Raw genomic sequence first — 19,663 nt, 5'->3', positions numbered from 1 at the left:
AAATAATCTAAAAACACATCTCTTCTCCATGTCCTACTCTTCTTAAACCCCCCGGCCCTACCCTTCCCCCTTCTTTTCTTTTGTTAAAGCGACCTTGGGTACCTTGAAAGGCGCTATATAAGTCCAAGTTATTATTATTGTTATTATTATTAAAAGACGGCAGCAGCGTTCTGCACCAGCTGAAGGCGACTGAGAGAAGACTGGGAGACGCCGACATAAAGGTGCATTTCAACAGTCTAACCTTGGACTTATTAGGGCATGGGTACCGCGGCCCTCGGGAACTGGGGACCAGGGCCCTCGGGAACTAGGGAACCACAACCTTCGGGAACCACAACCCTCGGGAACTGGGGAACCACAACCCTCGGGAACTGGGGAACCACAACCCTCGGGAACTAGGGAACCACAACCCTCGGGAACTGGGGACGAAGGCCCTCGGGAACTAGGGAACCACAACCCTCGGGAACTGGGGACGAAGGCCCTCGGGAACTAGGGAACCACAACCCTCGGGAACTAGAGGAACCACAACCCTCGGGAACTAGAGGAACCACAACCCTCGGGAACTGGGGAACCACAACCCTCGGGAACTAGAGGACCACAACCCTCGGGAACTAGAGGACCACAACCCTCGGGAACTGGGGACCACGGCCCTCGGGAACTAGAGGACCACGGCCCTCGGGAACTAGAGGACCACGGCCCTCGGGAACTAGAGGACCAGGGCCCTCGGGAACTAGGGAACCACGGCCCTCTGGAACTAGGGAACCACGGCCCTCTGGAACTAGGGAACCACAACCCTCGGGAACTAGGGAACCACAACCCTCGGGAACTGGGGACCACGGCCCTCGGGAACTCTGGAACCACAACCCTCGGGAACTGGGGACCACAACCCTCGGGAACTGGGGACCACAACCCTCGGGAACTGGGGAACCACGGCCCTCGGGAACTGGGGAACCACAACCCTCGGGAACTGGGGAACCACAACCCTCGGGAACTGGGGAACCACAACCCTCGGGAACTGGGGACCAAGGCCCTCGGGAACTAGGGAACCACAACCCTCGGGAACTGGGGAACCACAACCCTCGGGAACTGGGGACCAAGGCCCTCGGGAACTGGGGACCAAGGCCCTGGGGAACTAGGGAACCACAACCCTCGGGAACTGGGGACCACGGCCCTCGGGAACTAGGGAACCACAACCCTCGGGAACTGGGGACCACGGCCCTCGGGAACTAGGGAACCACAACCCTCGGGAACTGGGGAACAAGGCCCTGGGGAACTAGGGAACCACAACCCTCGGGAACTGGGGACCAAGGCCCTCGGGAACTAGGGAACCACAACCATCGGGAACTGGGGACCAAGGCCCTCGGGAACTGGGGAACCACAACCCTCGGGAACTGGGGACCAAGGCCCTCGGGAACTAGGGAACCACAACCCTCGGGAACTGGGGACCAAGGCCCTCGGGAACTGGGGAACCACAACCCTCGGGAACTGGGGACCAAGGCCCTCGGGAACTAGGGAACCACAACCCTTCAGATTTTTTTAATTTTGATCTTTTTATGTAAAATCCATCCAGTTTTATTATCACTTTATGTCATGTAATTGTTTTCCTTTCCTTTTTTTTTTTTTTTTAAATCTTCCTTTTCTGATTACATCTGAGGTGTGTCCCCCCGCCATGTTGTATCGTGACGTCATCAAACAGGAAGTGAGCTCGCCATTCTCCGTGGTGGCAGCGGAGTCTCGCGGACCACAACAACTCTTCCCCTGTGGCTGTTTCCTCCGCGCGGACCATGGACGGGTGAGCGCGAGACAACCTCCCGAACCTCTCCTGAACCCCTCGCGCACGTTCGTTCCTGCCGCCGTTTTTCCTCCCTCCGTTTCCTTGGTGACTGAGCCGCACCTGCGCGAGCCTCTCCCCCTCCGCTTGTTTGTTTGTTTGTTCTTTTTGTTGTTGGTGTTTCCACCCAAACGGCTTCCCTCGTTTGTCGCTTGTGTTCCACGTTCTGCTACTTTTATTTTTGTGAAAATTGTCGTGAGCAAACAGCGCAGAGCCCTCGGGAACTGGGGACCACGGCCCTCGGGAACTGGGGACCACGGCCCCCGGGAACTGGGGACCACGGCCCTCGGGAACTGGGGACCACGGCCCCCGGGAACTGGGGACCACGGCCCTCGGGAACTAGGGACCACGGCCCTCGGGAACTGGGGACCACGGCCCCCGGGAACTGGGGACCACGGCCCTCGGGAACTGGGTACCACGGCCCTCGGGAACTAGGGACCACGGTCCTCGGGACCCGCTGGGATGGGCTCCGGCCAGCAGACCGACGGCTGGGATGGGCTCCGGCCCGTTGGGATGGGCTCCGGCCCGTTGGGACGGGCTCCGGACCGCTGGGACGAGCTCTGGCCCGTTGGGATGGGCTCCGGCCCGTTGGGATGGGCTCCGGCCCCGCTGGGATGAGCTCCGGACCCGCTGGGACGAGCTCCGGCCCCGCTGGGACGGGCTCCGGCCCCGTTGGGATGGGCTCCGGCCCGTTGGGATGGGCTCCGGCCCCGCTGGGACGGGCTCCGGCCCCGTTGGGATGGGCTCCGGCCCGTTGGGATGGGCTCCGGCCCCGCTGGGACGGGCTCCGGCCCCGTTGGGATGGGCTCCGGCCCCGCTGGGACGGGCTCCGGCCCGTTGGGACGGGCTCCGGCCCCGCTGGGACGGGCTCCGGCCCCGCTGGGACGGGCTCCGGCCCCGCTGGGACGGGCTCCGGCCCCGCTGGGATGGGCTCCGGCCCCGCTGGGACGAGCTCCGGCCCGTTGGGACGGGCTCCGGCCCCGCTGGGATGGGCTCCGGCCCCGCTGGGACGGGCTCCGGCCCCGTTGGGACGAGCTCCGGCCCGTTGGGATGGGCTCCGGCCCCGCTGGGATGGGCTCCGGCCCCGCTGGGACGAGCTCCGGCCCGTTGGGATGGGCTCCGGCCCCGCTGGGATGGGCTCCGGCCCCGCTGGGACGGGCTCCGGCCCCGCTGGGACGAGCTCCGGCCCGTTGGGATGGGCTCCGGCCCCGCTGGGACGGGCTCCGGCCCCGCTGGGATGGGCTCCGGCCCCGCTGGGACGGGCTCCGGCCCCGTTGGGACGAGCTCCGGCCCGTTGGGATGGGCTCCGGCCCCGCTGGGACGGGCTCCGGCCCCGTTGGGATGGGCTCCGGCCCGTTGGGATGGGCTCCGGCCCGTTGGGATGGGCTCCGGCCCCGCTGGGACGGGCTCCGGCCCCGTTGGGACGGGCTCCGGCCCGTTGGGACGGGCTCCGGCCCCGCTGGGATGGGCTCCGGCCCCGCTGGGACGGGCTCCGGGCCCGTTGGGACGAGCTCCGGCCCCGCTGGGACGGGCTCCGGCCCCGCTGGGATGGGCTCCGGCCCCGCTGGGACGGGCTCCGGCCCGTTGGGATGGGCTCCGGCCCCGCTGGGATGGGCTCCGGCCCCGCTGGGATGGGCTCCGGCCCCGCTGGGACGAGCTCCGGCCCGTTGGGATGGGCTCCGGCCCCGCTGGGATGGGCTCCGGCCCCGCTGGGACGGGCTCCGGCCCCGTTGGGACGAGCTCCGGCCCGTTGGGATGGGCTCCGGCCCCGCTGGGACGGGCTCCGGTCCCGCTGGGATGGGCTCCGGCCCGTTGGGATGGGCTCCGGTCCCGCTGGGATGGGCTCCGGCCCGTTGGGATGGGCTCCGGTCCCGCTGGGATGGGCTCCGGCCCGTTGGGACGAGCTCCGGCCCGTTGGGATGGGCTCCGGTCCCGCTGGGATGGGCTCCGGCCCGTTGGGATGGGCTCCGGTCCCGCTGGGATGGGCTCCGGCCCGTTGGGATGGGCTCCGGTCCCGCTGGGATGGGCTCCGGCCTGCAGAGCAACGGCTGAATGATAGAATTCTTTTTTCTTGTTGTTTGTTCATCCTAACTGAAGCTCCTTACATTCTGTTCCAGATGATTAAATTCAGATTTTTTTAATTTTGATCTTTTTATGTAAAATCCATCCAGTTTTTATTATCACTTTATTTCATGTAATTGTTTTTTTTTTTGTTTTTTTTTTAATCTTCCTTTTCTGATTACATCTGAGGTGTGTCCCCCCGCCATGTTGTATCGTGACGTCATCAAACAGGAAGTGAGCTCGCCATTCTCCGTGGTGGCAGCGGAGTCTCGCGGACCACAACAACTCTTCCCCTGTGGCTGTTTCCTCCGCGCGGACCATGGACGGGTGAGCGCGAGACAACCTCCCGAACCTCTCCTGAACCCCTCGCGCACGTTCGTTCCTGCCGCCGTTTTTCCTCCCTCCGTTTCCTTGGTGACTGAGCCGCACCTGCGCGAGCCTCTCCCCCCTCCGCTTGTTTGTTTGTTTGTTCTTTTTGTTGTTGGTGTTTCCACCCAAACGGCTTCCCTCGCGCCGTTTGTCGCTTGTGTTCCACGTTCTGCTGCTTTTATTTTTGTGAAAATTGTCGCGAGCAAACAGCGCAGAGGTCTAATTTAACTGAAATCTCGCGACGATTGCGAGATCCCGCGGTCAGTGGAATCTGTCGTTGAATGAGCTCGTGTTTTGATCTCTTTAACGACCCGAAACGCCTCCATAGAGACCGCTGATGAGCCCCAAGCTGCTCCGGGACAAAGTTCCAGGATTAATGGAATTAATAATTTATCATTTAATACCAACATCCGGTTCTGTTAATTAAACTGAGGGACTCGAGCTGTGCGAACTGTGGAAGCCCGTTTCCGCCACTTAAATTTAGAAATACTATCTCATAATTATTTATTTATTATTATAATTAATTTCGTCGTTTTGAATTTACTGTGGCGGAAACGGGCTTCTATAGTGAACCTACCTGAGCAGGTGTAGAAAAATGAACTTTTTTAACGTTTTAGAGTAACTCACCAGTCAGAAGTCTGGACACGTTTAACTGATTTTTTTATTAGCTTTTTGTTCTGGGACTTCACATAGCTGACATGTTTTACATTTTTACTGGTTTAACGAATCCCAGAATCTTTCAGAGGTGAAGTTTCCGCCTCGTTTCGTCCATCAGCTGACATTAGATGAGTTTATTCCAGGGATGAGCTGATTGATCAGGTGCAGGAACTCATCAGTGTGTCCTCTGCAGGAGTTCAGATCGTCTGCCGGCTGCTCTGCGAACATGAGCTCCGCCCACCTGTCCACAGGTGAGTTCTCTCTACGCAGGTGGGAGTGTTTGTCATGATTGTCCACTCTTACTCACCTCTGTCTGTCTGCAGTGGATGGCAGTGAAAGTCTGTGTGTTTCTGAGTGCGCTCAGTGCGTCCCTTCTCGGGTCCTACACCTGCGTCACCTACCTGCTGACATCTCTGAACAGGAAGTGCTCGCTCTGGCACTTCCCTTTGGCCGAGTCACCAAGCTGATCACGCTGACGGCCAAAAACCAGGTAACCAACAAGGAGCCAGGAGCTAGCAGATAGCTTTCTGCTAACCGCTAACGTGATACCAACACATGTTAGACATACATTTGGGTATAAGCTAGGGTGACCAAACGTCCGTATTTCCCGGGACGCCCGGGACAGGACGTGAAATACGGACGTTTGGTCACCCTAGTATAAGCCAACAACCATTTTTTCGAATTTATTTTACTTTTAATGAACCTTTGAAATAGCAAAAAATGTGTTTGTAACTTAAAATATGAAACAATAGTGATTTCAAAAGCCTTTATCCTGTTAAACCATTTGACAACTCAATGGTTCTTCAATGCTTACATGGCTCAACAGAAAGGACAAAATGCGACACATCCGGGAATTACCAGATAAATAAAACACACAAAACAACTTTCTGCTACAGTTTACTGCTAAGAGCTAACATTTAACCTTACTGCTAAAGCTAGTGACGTACTGCTTACAGTTTAACGCTAAGAGCTAACATTTAACCTTACTGCTAAAGCTAGTGACGTACTGCTTACAGTTCACTGCTAATAGCTAACATTTAACCTTACTGCTAAAGCTAGTGACGTACTGCTAACAGTTCACTGCTAATAGCTAACATTTAACCTTACTGCTAAAGCTAGTGACGTACTGCTAACAGTTCACGGCTAACAGCTGAAACCAAACAGATATTTGTTTTGTGTAAATATGAAGGGGAAATAAGTTTTACATAACCTGTAAATTTTATGTTATTTTTGTATTTAAATATTAGTTTAAAATCCGTTGAGTGATCCGATTGTGATCTCTGTTTTCAGGCATTTTTAGAGATGGCGTCAGAGGAAGCGTCTGTTACCATGGTGAACTACTACACCTCGGCCACGCCCACCATCAGGAACCAGCCAGTCTTCATTCAGTACTCCACCCATCGAGAACTAAAAACTGACAATCTGACCAATCAGGTGAAAAGCAGAAGCTTGGCCCCGCCCACATGACCTCCCTCACCGCTCATCATCACTTTGAGCCACTAAGTGTTGATTACAGTTGATCTCGCTCCTCTTTTCTTTCACCAATTCAACACGCAGCCGATCTTTTAAATTATTGTTTGTTTGTTGACAGAGGGCTCATTTGGCGCTGCAGGCCATCAATGCAGCAGCAGTGCATTCTGGGAACATGGCGTCAGTAGGAGAAGGGCGTGGCTTAGCTCCTGCTCAGAGTCCTGTCCTGAGAATCATCGTGGAGAATTTGTTTTACCCGGTAACTCTGGAGGTCCTGCAGCAGGTCAGAACTGTTGTTGTTGACATGTTGTTTTCCTGTATCATTCTTGTTTACTTGTTATTGTTTTCCTGTATATTTTTGTTTACATGTTGTTGTTTCCCTGTATTATTGTTTACATTCAATTCATTTTTATTTATATAGCGCCAAATACAACAAATGTCATCCAAGCGTTCGAGCCAATTCAAGCCAATTGGAATTCAATTTATTGTAATCATAATTATTCATAAAATAATCCAATTCGTTCATATAGAGCCAATTCAAAAACAATTTTCTAGCTAAGGAAACCAACAGATTGCACTGAAAACTTTTTCTTTTTCGGTTCAATCTCCCGTCCTGAGCGTGCCTGAGGCGACTGTGGAGAGAAACGACTCCCTTTTAACAGGAAGAAACCTCTGGCAGAACCAGACTCAGGAAGGGTGGCCATCCACCTCCACCAGCTGGGGTTTGAGAAGACAGAAAGGGGGGGAGGGCACTGCAACACCATTCAAAGGATATCTGTTGGAACAGGGAAACACGAGTTAATGACCACAATAATGTCACATACACATAGAGAGAGTAAAGTGAGGAAAGGTGTGACAGATGAGGCCCCCCAGCAGCCTGGGCCTATAGCAGCTTAACTATGGGATGTTTCAGGATCACCTGAGCCATCCCTAACTATAAGCTTTATAAAAAGGAAAGTTTTAAGCCTGGTCTTAAAAGTGGAAAGGGTGTCTGCTTCCCGGACATTTACTGGCAGCTGTTTCCACAGAGAGGGGCCTGATAACTGAAGGCTCTGCCTCCCAAACTGGCAGCTGGTTCCACAGAGAGGGGCCTGATAACCGAAGGCTCTGCCTCTCAAACTGGCAGCTGGTTCCACAGAGAGGGGCCTGATAACTGAAGGCTCTGCCTCCCAAACTGGCAGCTGGTCCCACAGAGAGGGGCCTGATAACTGAAGGCTCTGCCTCCCATTCTACTTTTAGAAACTCTGGGAACCTCAAGTAAACCTGCAGTTTGGGAACGAAGTGCTCTGTTAGGAAAATATCTTACAATGAGATCTTTAAGATATGATGGAGCTCGGTCATTAAGAGCTTTATATGTAAGGAGAAGAATCTTAAATTCTATTCTGAATTTAACAGGGAGCCAATGAAGAGAAGCTAAAACTGGAGAAATATGATCTCTGCTGTTAGTTCTCATCAGAACTCTGGCTGCAGCATTTTGGATCAACTGAAGGCTTTTCAGAGAATATGTGGGACAGCCCAATAATAAAGAATTAGATTAAACATACATCCGAGGATGCTTCTCCTTCATTCACCCTAAGTGAATGTAGCTTTGGCCAGGAGGACTTGATGTCATCAGGTGGCATCCACCGTTCACTGGCTGTTTCAACCCTGAACCACAACAGCCTCCCGGTGGTGGGTCGGTAGTGGTGGCCAAGTCACTACCCATCTCCTCCTCCTGGCTTCCAGCTAGCCTCCTCCCTCCTACTCCATAACCAGCACGACGCTTTTTCCGCTGCCTCCCCCATCCTGCGAGCTGCAATCTTTCTTTCCCTCCCTCCCAATCCGATGGCTGTGAACATTTTCCACAATGACTGGGCAGGGAAACCTCGACAGCCGACCTCGACTGGGAACAGCCATGACTGCCATCCCTTCTCCCTACACTCGTGCAGAAGGTCCTGATACTTTGAGCTTTTCCGTTCAAAAGCCTGTTCACACCCCTCTTCCCATGGGACAGTAAGTTCTATGAGGATGATCTTCTTGGCTTCTTCCGACCACAGCACCACATCCGGCCTCAGGGATGTCTGGACAACCTGTGGGAACTTCAGCCTTCCCCCCAGGTCGACCTTCATTTCCCAGGATTGGGCCTTTTGCAGCAGGCTAGGTTTTGCTGTACCTGTGGTTGGTGGCTTCCTCCCTTCCCTTACAAACTGGATTGCTGTTGCCTTTGGATGTTGCCATTTCTTCTTCCTCTCCTGCTCTAGGGTGTTGGCAAGTGTCATGAGCACCTTGTCATGGCACCACCTGTACCTTCCTTGGGCAAGTGCAGTTTTACACCCAGACAGGATGTGCGCCATGGTTCCTTTCTCCCCACAAAGTTTGCACGGTGGGCTCTCAGTCAGTCCCCACCTGTGCAAATTTGCTGGGGTCGGGAGTGTGTCATACACTGATCGTAGTAAAAAGGAAATGCGGAACGGTTCCAGCCTCCATAGGTCTGCCCAAGTAATCTTCTGCTTGGGGAGGTCCCACTTGGTCCAGACTCCTTGGGAAGATAGCGCGACAGCCTTTGACTTTCGCCCTTCCTCCTCCAGACTTCTAACCTCCTCCTGAATCATTGCTCTTCTATGCCTGGTTCCTGCCTTGCTCCACTGCTGGAAATGGGATGTTCCAAGACCCTGCCTTCCTATGCATGGTGCTCCAATGATGTCGCGAATCTTCAGCATGCTTTCAGCTTGTGCGACCGCTGACTCAGCTCCCCACTTGCGGCCGGATCTCGTAACGATCCCTGCGTTTTTGATTTGGTCATCGTGGGAGTCTCTGTAGGTCATAACGACTCTGCACTTCGCAACTTTAAACTCCTCTACCACGGATGTCAGAGGAAGTTGAAGCTGTCCTGATCTAATGTACAGACCTACTGAAGTGAAGCTTGGAGGAATCCCCAGCCACTTCCGGAGATGCTTGTTAACTTTTCTCTCCATTCCTTCCACGCTTGTCATCGGGGCTTCATACACAGTCAATAGCCATGTGAGTCTTGGCAGCAGCCCATGTTGATAGAGCCACGCTTTAAATTTCCCTGGCAGTCCTGACTTCTCAATCCTACTCAACCATTCCTCTGTCTGCTTCTTCATATTGACAATGTTGTTCTGATCGGCCAGTGAGTTATCAAACCACTTTCCGAGGCACTTAATTGGGTTTTCCTCTAGCGATGGGATCACTTCCTCTTGCACATGCAGCCTGAACTTGTTGGTCAATTTTCCATTTCTGATCACCATGCTTCGGGATTTCTTTGGCTTGAACTTCAGTCTGGCCCATGTTGCCATTTGGTCCAGAACCGTTAGCACCCATCTCGCCTCCACATGGGTTCTGGTTGTCACAGTAAGCTCATCCATATAGCCCCTTATTGAGGGTTGTTGAATGCCTAACTCCATCTTTGGGCCCTTTGCCTCCTTTGCTGCAGATGTTATCAGCAAATTCATTCCCATGACAAAGAGGATGGCTCTGCCACCGAGTTGTAAAATGGGCCGTCTTGAATCGCATCTGGATTCCACTGAAGTAGCTGGTGATCATTCCCTTGATGTGTTGAGGGATGTGGTAGTGGTCTAGTGCTGTATGGATTAGGGCATGAGGAATAGATCCAAAGGCATTGGCCAGATCCAGCCAGACTACTGTTAGGTTGCCGTTTCTGGTCTTGGCCTCACGGATCATCTGGGTGAGAACACCAGTGTGTTCCAGACATCCAGAAAATCCTGGAATTCCACCTTTCTGCATCGCAGCGTTGATGTAGTCCAATCTTGAAGTAACAAATGCATGGACTAGTTTTTCTGCATCACTCTGAGACAAGATGTTCCTGATTTTAACAATATTACGAAGATGAAAGAAGGCAGTCCTAGAAACCTGTTTTATATGCGAGTCAAATGATAAATTCTGGTCAAAAATAACTCCAAGGTTCCTCACTGTAGAACTAGAAGCGAAATAAATACCATCTAGAGTAACTATATAGCTAGACAATTTCTCCCTGAAGCGCTCAGGTCCAAAGATAACGACTTCAGTTTGTCTGAATTTAGAAGCAGACAGTTCTGAGTCATCCAGGTCTTTATGTCTTTAAGACATGCTTGTAGTCTGACCAACCTATTGGGTTCATCTGGTTTTATAGATAAGTACAGCTGAGTATCATCAGCATAGCAATGGAAATTCATGCCATGCTGTCTAATAATGTTACCTAATGGAAGCATGTCTAAAGTGAAAAGAATCGGTCCAAGCACAGAACCCTGAGGAACTCCATGACTTACTCTGGTGTGTGAGGAAGATTCTTCATTTACAAGAACAAACTGAAATCTATCAGATAAATATGACTTAAACCAGCCTAATGCAGTTCCTTTAATCCCAATAACATGTTCAAGTCTGTGTAATAAGATACTGTGATCGACCGTATCAAATGCAGCACTGAGATCCAACAGGACAAGCACAGACACAAGTCCGCTATCAGAGGCTAAGAGGAGATCATTGGTAACTTTCAGCAGTGCAGTTTCTGTGCTATGATGCACTCTGAATCCTGACTGAAACTCTTCAAACAGATTATTTCTGTGTAAGTGATCACAAAGCTGAGCTGCAACTATTTTTTCAAGAACTTTAGACATAAAAGGGAGATTGGATATAGGTCTATAATTAGCCAACACTTCTGAATCAAGAGTAGGTTTTTTAAGTAAAGGTTTAATTACAGCAACCTTAAAAGGCTGAGGTACATATCCTGTCAACAAAGACAGATTGATCAAATCCAATATGGAAGTGTCAATTAATGGGAAAACCTCCTTGAACAGTCTGGTTGGGATTGGGTCTAAAACACAAGTTGATGGTTTAGAAGAGACTATTGCTGTCGTTAGTTCAGAGAGATCAACTGGGCAGAAGCCGTCTAAATACAAATCAGGTTCTAAAGATACTTCTAAAGCTGCTGTACTTGATGATACATCACTGATAATAGTGGGAAGGACTCCATCAATCTTCTCTCTGATAGAAACAATTTTATTAATAAAGAAGCTCATGAAATCATCACTGCTGAGAGTTAAAGGAATAACTGGCTCAGCAGAGCTCGGACTCTTAGTCAGACTGGCTACAGCGCTGAAGAGAAACCTGGGATTATTCTTATTCTCTTCTATCAATGATGAATAATAAGCAGTTCTAGCTTTAGGAAGGGCTTTCTTATACGTTATTAAACTATTTTTCCAGACTAATTGAGACTCTTCTAAATTAGAGGAACGCCACTGTCTCTCCAGCTTTCTTGCAGTCTGCTTTAAAGCACGCAGCTGTGAATTATACCAAGGAGCCAGCCTCTTCTGACTGATTACCTTCCTTTTCAGAGGGGCAACATTGCCCAGTGCTGTACGCATTGAAACTATAGTGCTGTCAACAAGAGAGTCAAGTGCTGCTGGAGTAAAGTTTAGGTAGTCACCCACTACAATGACTTTATCTGTACTCAGCACTAACTGGGATAAAAACTCTGAGAATTCAGACAGAAACTCAGAATAAGGGCCAGGTGGATGATACACAACAACAAACACAAGAGGTTTCTGGGATTTCCACTTTGCGTGGGAAAAACTGAGAATCAGAGATTCAAAAGAGCTCAAACTAATCTTGGGTCTGGGACTGTTTACATGTTGTTTTCCTTTATCCTTTTGTTTACATGTTGTTGTTTCCCCGTATTGTTCTTGTTGACATGTTCTTGTTGTTTTCCTGTATAATTCTTGTTGTTTACATGTTGTTGTTTCCCTGTATTATTCTTGTTTACATGTTGTTGTTTCCCCGTATGTTCTTGTTTACTTGGTGTTTTCCTGTATCCTTTTGTTTACATGTTGTTGTTTCCCCGTATTGTTGTTGTTTACATGTTGTTTCCCTGTATTATTCTTGTTTTCCCGTATTGTTGTTGTTTACATGTTGTTTTCCTGTATTATTCTTGTTTACATGTCCGTGTTGTTTTCCTGTATTATTCTTGTTGACATGTTGTTGTTTCCCCGTATTGTTCTTGTTGACATGTTATTGTTTTCCTTTATCCTTTTGTTTACATGTTGTTGTTTTTCTGTATTGTTCTTGTTTACATGTTGTTGTTTTCCCGTATTGTTCTTGTTGACATGTTCTTGTTGTTTTCCTGTATGATTCTTGTTGTTTACATGTTGTTGTTTCCCTGTATTGTTGTTGTTTACATGTTGTTGTTTTCCTGTATCATTCTTGTGCACACGTTGTTGTTTCCCCGTATTGTTCTTGTTTACTTGTTGATGTTTTCCTGTATCATTCTTGTTTACTTGTTATTGTTGTTGTTTTCCTTCAGATCTTCAGTAAGTTCGGCTCAGTGTTGAAAATCATCACCTTCACCAGAAACAATCAGTTTCAGGCGCTGCTTCAGTTCAGCGACACCGTGCACGCTCAGCACGCCAAGGCTGTGAGTCACATGCACGCCCTCACACACTCACACATGCTACAGGTCACACGGGCTGATGGCGCTCTGTCTTTCAGTCTCTGGACGGTCAGAACATCTACAACGGCTGCTGCACACTGAGGATCGACTTCTCCAAACTGAGCGCGCTCAACGTCAAGTACAACAACGACAAGAGCCGCGACTTCACCAGAGCCGACCTGCCGACCGGGGAGCTGGAGCCCGCCGCCGCCTTCGGTAGGTGTTGTTGATGTAATACCACGGCTGACCACCGGGTGTCCTCTGGAGCTCTGTTCAGGGGCGGGGCTTAAAAAACAGCTGGTTTCCACCTTTGTGTGTTTCAGGTGTCGCTCTGCCGCCATACGGAGCAGCAGCGTTCCCCCCCACCTTCCACCAGCACACAGGTGAGTCATGCTTGGTCTAATTTTAGAAATAAAAATTTCTCAATGTTTTCATCACCTGTCATAAGACATCTATTGCTCATAAACGCCGTCACAGTCATTTGGAGGCAGGTGGCGTTCGTTCTGTTGGGTAGGGTTGTCCTTCATGTCGTTCCCACCTGATGTTTAAATAAAGTTCGACCCACTGGCACTTCATTTGAATGATTTCTTCTTCTGTCCTTGCTAAGCTCAGTTTTTCTCCAACAGACTGACAACCATGAATGTATCATATTAACTGGATAACGGACCGCAAAATGGCCGCCGTTGATTTCAATGAAGTTGTTATGCGGCCCATACAGGCATCTCTTTTAAAATGCTTTTTGGGCCACAGGCGATTATTTATTAATTTATTTTTTATTTTTGCAATACCACGAGTGGCCACTGGGGAAAGTCGGAGTGGCGGCTGAGAGGCGGGCCCGGGCATTGCTGACAACGGGCGTTTTTTTATTTTTCAAATAAATAAAAACAGAAACCATTAGGTGCCGCCCACTCCAGCTCTGACCACACCCACATAAAATAAAAACACTTCAACTTTGACCACTCCCACATGAATAAAACACACTCCAGCTCTGACCACACCCACATAAAATAAAAACACACTTCAGCTTTGACCACGCCCACATTAAAAACACACTTCAGCTTTGACCACGCCCACATGAAAAACACACTTCAGCTTTGACCACGCCCACATTAATAAAACACACTTCAGCTTTGACCACGCCCACATTAATAAAACACTTCAGCTTTGACCACGCCCACATTAAAAATACACTTCAGCTTTGACCACGCCCACATTAATCAAACACACGTCAGCTCTGACCACGCCCACATCAATAAAACACACTTCAGCTTTGACCACGCCCACATTAATAAAACACACTTCAGCTTTGACCACGCCCACATTAAGAAAACACACTTCAGCTTTGACCACGCCCACATTAAAAACACACTTCAGCTTTGACCACGCCCACATTAATAAAACACACTTCAGCTTTGACCACGCCCACATTAAGAAAACACACTTCAGCTTTGACCACGCCCACATTAAAAACACACTTCAGCTTTGACCACGCCCACATTAAGAAAACACACTTCAGCTTTGACCACGCCCACATTAATAAAACACACTTCAGCTTTGACCACGCCCACATTAAAACACACTTCAGCTTTGACCACGCCCACATTAAAACACACTTCAGCTTTGACCACGCCCACATTAATAAAACACACTTCAGCTTTGACTACGCCCACATTAATAAAACACACTTCAGCTTTGACCACGCCCACATTAATAAAACACACTTCAGCTTTGACCACGCCCACATTAATAAAACACACTTCAGCTCTGACCACGCCCACATTAAAATAAACACACTTCAGCTCTGACCACGCCCACATTAAAATAAACACACTTCAGCTTTGGCCACGCCCACATTAAAATAAACACACTTCAGCTTTGACCACGCCCACATTAATAAAACACACTCCAGCTTTGGCCACTCCCACATTAATAAAACACACTCCAGCTTTGACCACGCCCACATCAATAAAACACACTCCAGCTTTGGCCACTCCCACATTAATAAAACACACTTCAGCTTTGGCCACTCCCACATTAATAAAACACACTTCAGCTTTGACCACGCCCACATTAATAAAACACACTTCAGCTTTGACCACGCCCACATTAATAAAACACACTCCAGCTTTGACCACGCCCACATTAAAAACACACTCCAGCTTTGACCACTCCCACATTAAAAACACACTTCAGCTTTGACTACGCCCACATTAATAAAACACACTTCAGCTTTGACCACTCCCACATTAAAAACACACTCCAGCTTTGACCACTCCCACATTAAAAACACACTTCAGCTTTGACCACGCCCACATTAATAAAACACACTTCAGCTTTGACTACGCCCACATTAATAAAACACACTTCAGCTTTGACCACTCCCACATTAAAAACACACTTCAGCTTTGACCACGCCCACATTAATAAAACACACTTCAGCTTTGACCACTCCCACATTAAAAACACACTCCAGCTTTGACCACGCCCACATTAATAAAACGCAGTTCAGCTTTGACCACGCCCACATTAAAAACACACTTCAGCTTTGACCACGCCCACATTAATAAAACGCAGTTCAGCTTTGACCACGCCCACATTAAAAACACACTTCAGCTTTGACCACGCCCACATTAAAACACACTTCAGCTTTGACCACGCCCACATTAAAACACACTTCAGCTTTGACCACGCCCACATTAATAAAACACTTCAGCTTTGACCACGCCCACATTAATAAAACACTTCAGCTCTGACCACTCCCACATTAATAAAACGCAGTTCAGCTTTGACCACGCCCACATTAAAAACACACTTCAGCTTTGACCACGCCCACATTAAAACACTTCAGCTTTGACCACGCCCACATTAAAACACTTCAGCTTTGACCACTCCCACATTAATAAAACACACTTCAGCTTTGACCACTCCCACATTAATAAAACACACTTCAGCTTTGACCACGCCCACATTAATAAAACACACTTCAGCTTTGACCACGCCCACATTAATAAAACACACTTCAGCTTTGACCACGCCCACATTAATAAAACACACTTCAGCTTTGACCACTCCCACATTAATAAAACACACTTCAGCTTTGACCACGCCCACATTAATAAAACACACTTCAGCTTTGACCACGCCCACATTAATAAAACACACTTCAGCTTTGACCACGCCCACATTAATAAAACACACTTCAGCTTTGACCACTCCCACATTAATAAAACACACTTCAGCTTTGACCACTCCCACATTAATAAAACACACTCCAGCTTTGACCACGCCCACATTAATAAAACACACTTCAGCTTTGACCACTCCCACATTAATAAAACACACTCCAGCTTTGACCACGCCCACATTAATAAAACACACTTCAGCTTTGGCCACTCCCACATTAATAAAACACACTTCAGCGTAGCCTCTGTATTTCTGTGACTAACTAGCGGTTAGCATGTAGCAGCGTAGCCTCTGTGTTTCTGTGACTAACTAGCGGTTAGCATGTAGCAGCGTAGCCTCTGTATTTCTGTGACTAACTAGCGGTTAGTATGTAGCAGCGTAGCCTCTGTGTTTCTGTGACTAACTAGCGGTTAGTATGTAGCAGCGTAGCCTCTGTGTTTCTGTGACTAACTAGCGGTTAGTATGTAGCAGCGTAGCCTCTGTGTTTCTGTGACTAACTAGCGGTTAGCATGTAGCAGCGTAGCCTCTGTGTTTCTGTGACTAACTAGCGGTTAGCATGTAGCAGCGTAGCCTCTGTGTTTCTGTGACTAACTAGCGGTTAGCATGATGGTCCACCCTCTCACATCGCCACTCCTTCTGTCCTCAGGTCTGTCCGTGGCGCCCGTCCCAGGCTCCCTGGTGTCTCCTCCTCGTGTCGCGCTGCAGATGGCGCCTCCCACCGTCCACTCGGTGCTGCTGGTGTCGAACCTGAACCCGGAGGTCAGAGTTCACACTGTCACACACTGGCTGACCAATCAGAGCTCAGTTCTGTGACCTAACTTGAACCTGTTTGTCTCTGCAGAGCGTCTCGCCACACGGCCTCTTCGTCCTGTTCGGTGAGGAAACGTTTCACATCTGTTTAACCTCAGAATAAAGCGTCAGTGCTCCTGAGTTCTGCTGTTCTGTGTGTTTCCAGGTGTTTACGGGGACGTGCAGAGAGTGAAAATCCTCTTCAACAAGAAGGAAAACGCTCTGGTTCAGATGAGCGACGCCACTCAGGCTCAGCTCGGTCTCACACACTTTTATTTTTTTATTGTTTATAAGTTCTGAGAGCAGAAGCCCAGAAGCTCAGACTTTAATGTTGTTCTTTTTCTCCCGGCAGCAATGAGCCACCTCAACGGGCAGCGTCTCCATGGCAACGTGATCCGGGTGACGCTGTCCAAGCACCCGGTGGTGCAGCTGCCCCGCGGGGGGGCGGGGCAAGAGGAGCAGGCGCTGACCCGGGACTTCTCAGGCTCCGCCCTCCACCGCTTCAAAAAGCCTGGGTCCAAAAACTTCAACAACATCTTCCCTCCGTCCGCTACGCTGCACCTCTCCAACATCCCGTAAGTCCCGCCTCCTCAGCGGCGCCGGCCTGATGCCTCTGGCCCTCCTCATCTCGTGTCCTTCCTCATCTCGTGTCCTTCCTTGTGTCCTTGTCTCCTAGCTCTTCGGCCAGTGAGGAGGTGTTGAAGGATTTATTCTCCTCCGCAGGATTCGTGGTTAAAGCCTTCAAGTTTTTCCAGTGAGTGGAGCTTCCTGCAGTTTTTTTAACCGGTTCACTGTAATTATTATTAATAATTATTTATTTTAGCTCCAGAAATGTGGTTTATGATTTGTTTCTCTTTATATTATAATTTATTTTATGTATTTAAATTATTTTATTTGTTTTTCTTTATATTCTTTTATGTATTTAAATTACTTTATTTGTTTCTTTTTATCATTTTAATTACTTTATTTTTTTCTCTTTATATTCTTTTAATCATTTTATTTCTTTCTCTTTATATATTTTTATTATTTTATTTGTTTCTTTATATTCTTTCAATTATTTTATTTGTTTCTCTTTATATTCTTTTATGTGTTTTTAATGCTTCTTGCACTCCCTGCTGCAATGCTTTTATTTTATGTGAAGCACTTTGAACTGTTTTGTACATGAAATGTGCTACAAATAGACTTGACTTGAGTAATGATGTCACTTCCTGTGATGTCACAGGAAGGACAGGAAGATGGCTCTGATGCAGCTGGCGTCGGTGGAGGACGCCATCGAGGCTCTGATCGCGCTGCACGACCACCAGCTGGACCACAACCAGCACCTCCGGGTCTCCTTCTCCAAGTCCACCATCTGACCCGCCCCCTCCTCAGCAGCCAATCAGACTGCATCTGACCCGCCCCCTCCGGAGCTCGGCCAATCAGACTGCAGGCCCTCCGACCGGCCCGTGGACAGACCAATGGGAGAGCGTTTTTTTCTCTGCGCCTACGGAGCGCAGGATGATGCGGACGGAGCTCGTCTCCATGACTACAGAGCACATTCCTGAGCAGCAGAGCATTGTGGGTAATGGAGTCCAACAGGGAGCAGAAGAAGAAAGAAGCTGCCTTCAACCCAAAATGTTTATTTATTTTTCTGTCTTCATCCTTTTTTAAACGTTTCCACAGAGTTCCACCAAGCTGCTGTCTGATTGGCTGGAATTCTTCTTCTTGTGGTTATTTTCAGGATGTTGGTGGCCTCCACAAACTGTCTTCTGTGCCTTATTTTTCAGATTTTTTCTTTTAGCTTTTTTTTTTTACGGGCTGTTGGAGCTTTGTGTTTGTGAGTTTTTGTAGAATTTTTCCACCGAGGTGGAAACTTTATTTCTGATCCGTCATTCTGCTGGTGAACATTGTGGGAGGGTTTTTTAATCCCGGGTGTATTTATACTGTTCAACATGTGATAGTTTCTGGTGTCCCACCTGTGTGTGATGACTCCGTTTGTCTGAAAGAAGCCGTCTCTGGTGGGAGGATCCATCCCGTCAGTCTGTATTGATCAGCAGATTACAGCAGAGCCCTGACTCTTCTTTTCACTTCCTGTTTGTCGTTTTTTTTGTTTGTGAAACAGGGAAAAAAAAAGCCACAAAAGCAGGAAGCAGCAGATTCTATTTAAATGTTTTAATTTATTCGTTGTCTTAAAGTCTCTTTAATCGGTAATGATTTGTGAAATGGCTCAAAGTTTGACTCTGAAACTTTAAATGCAACAAACATTGTCTCAACAAGCCAAAGTCTTTGTGCCTTCAAACTGGAACGGTTCACTTCTTCATTATGACATCACTTCCTGTTGACTACCATGTTGCATTTTAGGGACAGCCGGGATTCTCTTTTTAATCAAAGCGGTTTCAGTTCAGGTTCAGGACTGATGCAACCGCCACTTTTGTTTCGGACCATTTCTGTTTAACCCCTCTGGGCTTCTGTAGTTCAGGCGCTGCCCAAAACCTGCTCTGAATCATTTCTTTGTCATTTGTAGTTTTGTTTTTAAGGAAACATAAAAGTTTGGGGGCAGAATTCATCTTGGGGCTCAGCTGTAGCAGTATGCTAATTAGGCCCCTCCCACCACGAATAATAAGTTAACACGAGCTCTGGAAGGTGGCGCCGGCTGTCCTGAAACACGGCGTCTCTTCACCCACGATGGAACCTGCTGAATGTTTTTTTACGTCTTCTGTTTTCTGTTCTGATGAATGTAAGGTGGCCGTGGTGCATTGTGGGATCATTGTTTTTACATTAAATATTTTTAACATGGAGCAGTGCATGATGGGAGGCGGGGGAGGGGTCGTCCGGGCTTGTTGGATATTTATTCTGAGAGTGTGACAGGAAGTTGTAGCATGAATAAATAAAAAAATAAATCAATA

At 48.9% G+C, this 19,663-nt stretch overlaps 1 protein-coding gene across 1 annotated transcript; it reads left to right on the top strand.

The window, feature by feature from the left end:
- Positions 1-4,078: 4,078 nt before the first annotated feature.
- Positions 4,079-19,656, top strand: LOC142373137 (polypyrimidine tract-binding protein 3-like). The gene is made up of 14 exons (XM_075456224.1): positions 4,079-4,216; positions 5,109-5,166; positions 5,239-5,405; positions 6,206-6,349; positions 6,507-6,668; positions 12,681-12,791; positions 12,866-13,022; positions 13,130-13,189; positions 16,636-16,748; positions 16,831-16,864; positions 16,945-17,037; positions 17,131-17,353; positions 17,455-17,532; positions 18,001-19,656. The coding sequence occupies exons 1-14, from the start codon at positions 4,094-4,096 to the stop codon at positions 18,131-18,133; spliced, it is 1,656 nt and encodes a 551-aa protein (XP_075312339.1). The 5' UTR covers positions 4,079-4,093; the 3' UTR covers positions 18,134-19,656.
- Positions 19,657-19,663: the final 7 nt, after the last annotated feature.

This window comes from Odontesthes bonariensis, chromosome 22, assembly GCF_027942865.1.
Source record: "Odontesthes bonariensis isolate fOdoBon6 chromosome 22, fOdoBon6.hap1, whole genome shotgun sequence".
In the NCBI taxonomy this organism is placed as follows: domain Eukaryota; kingdom Metazoa; phylum Chordata; class Actinopteri; order Atheriniformes; family Atherinopsidae; genus Odontesthes; species Odontesthes bonariensis.
This window is presented reverse-complemented; position numbering and strand designations above follow the sequence as displayed.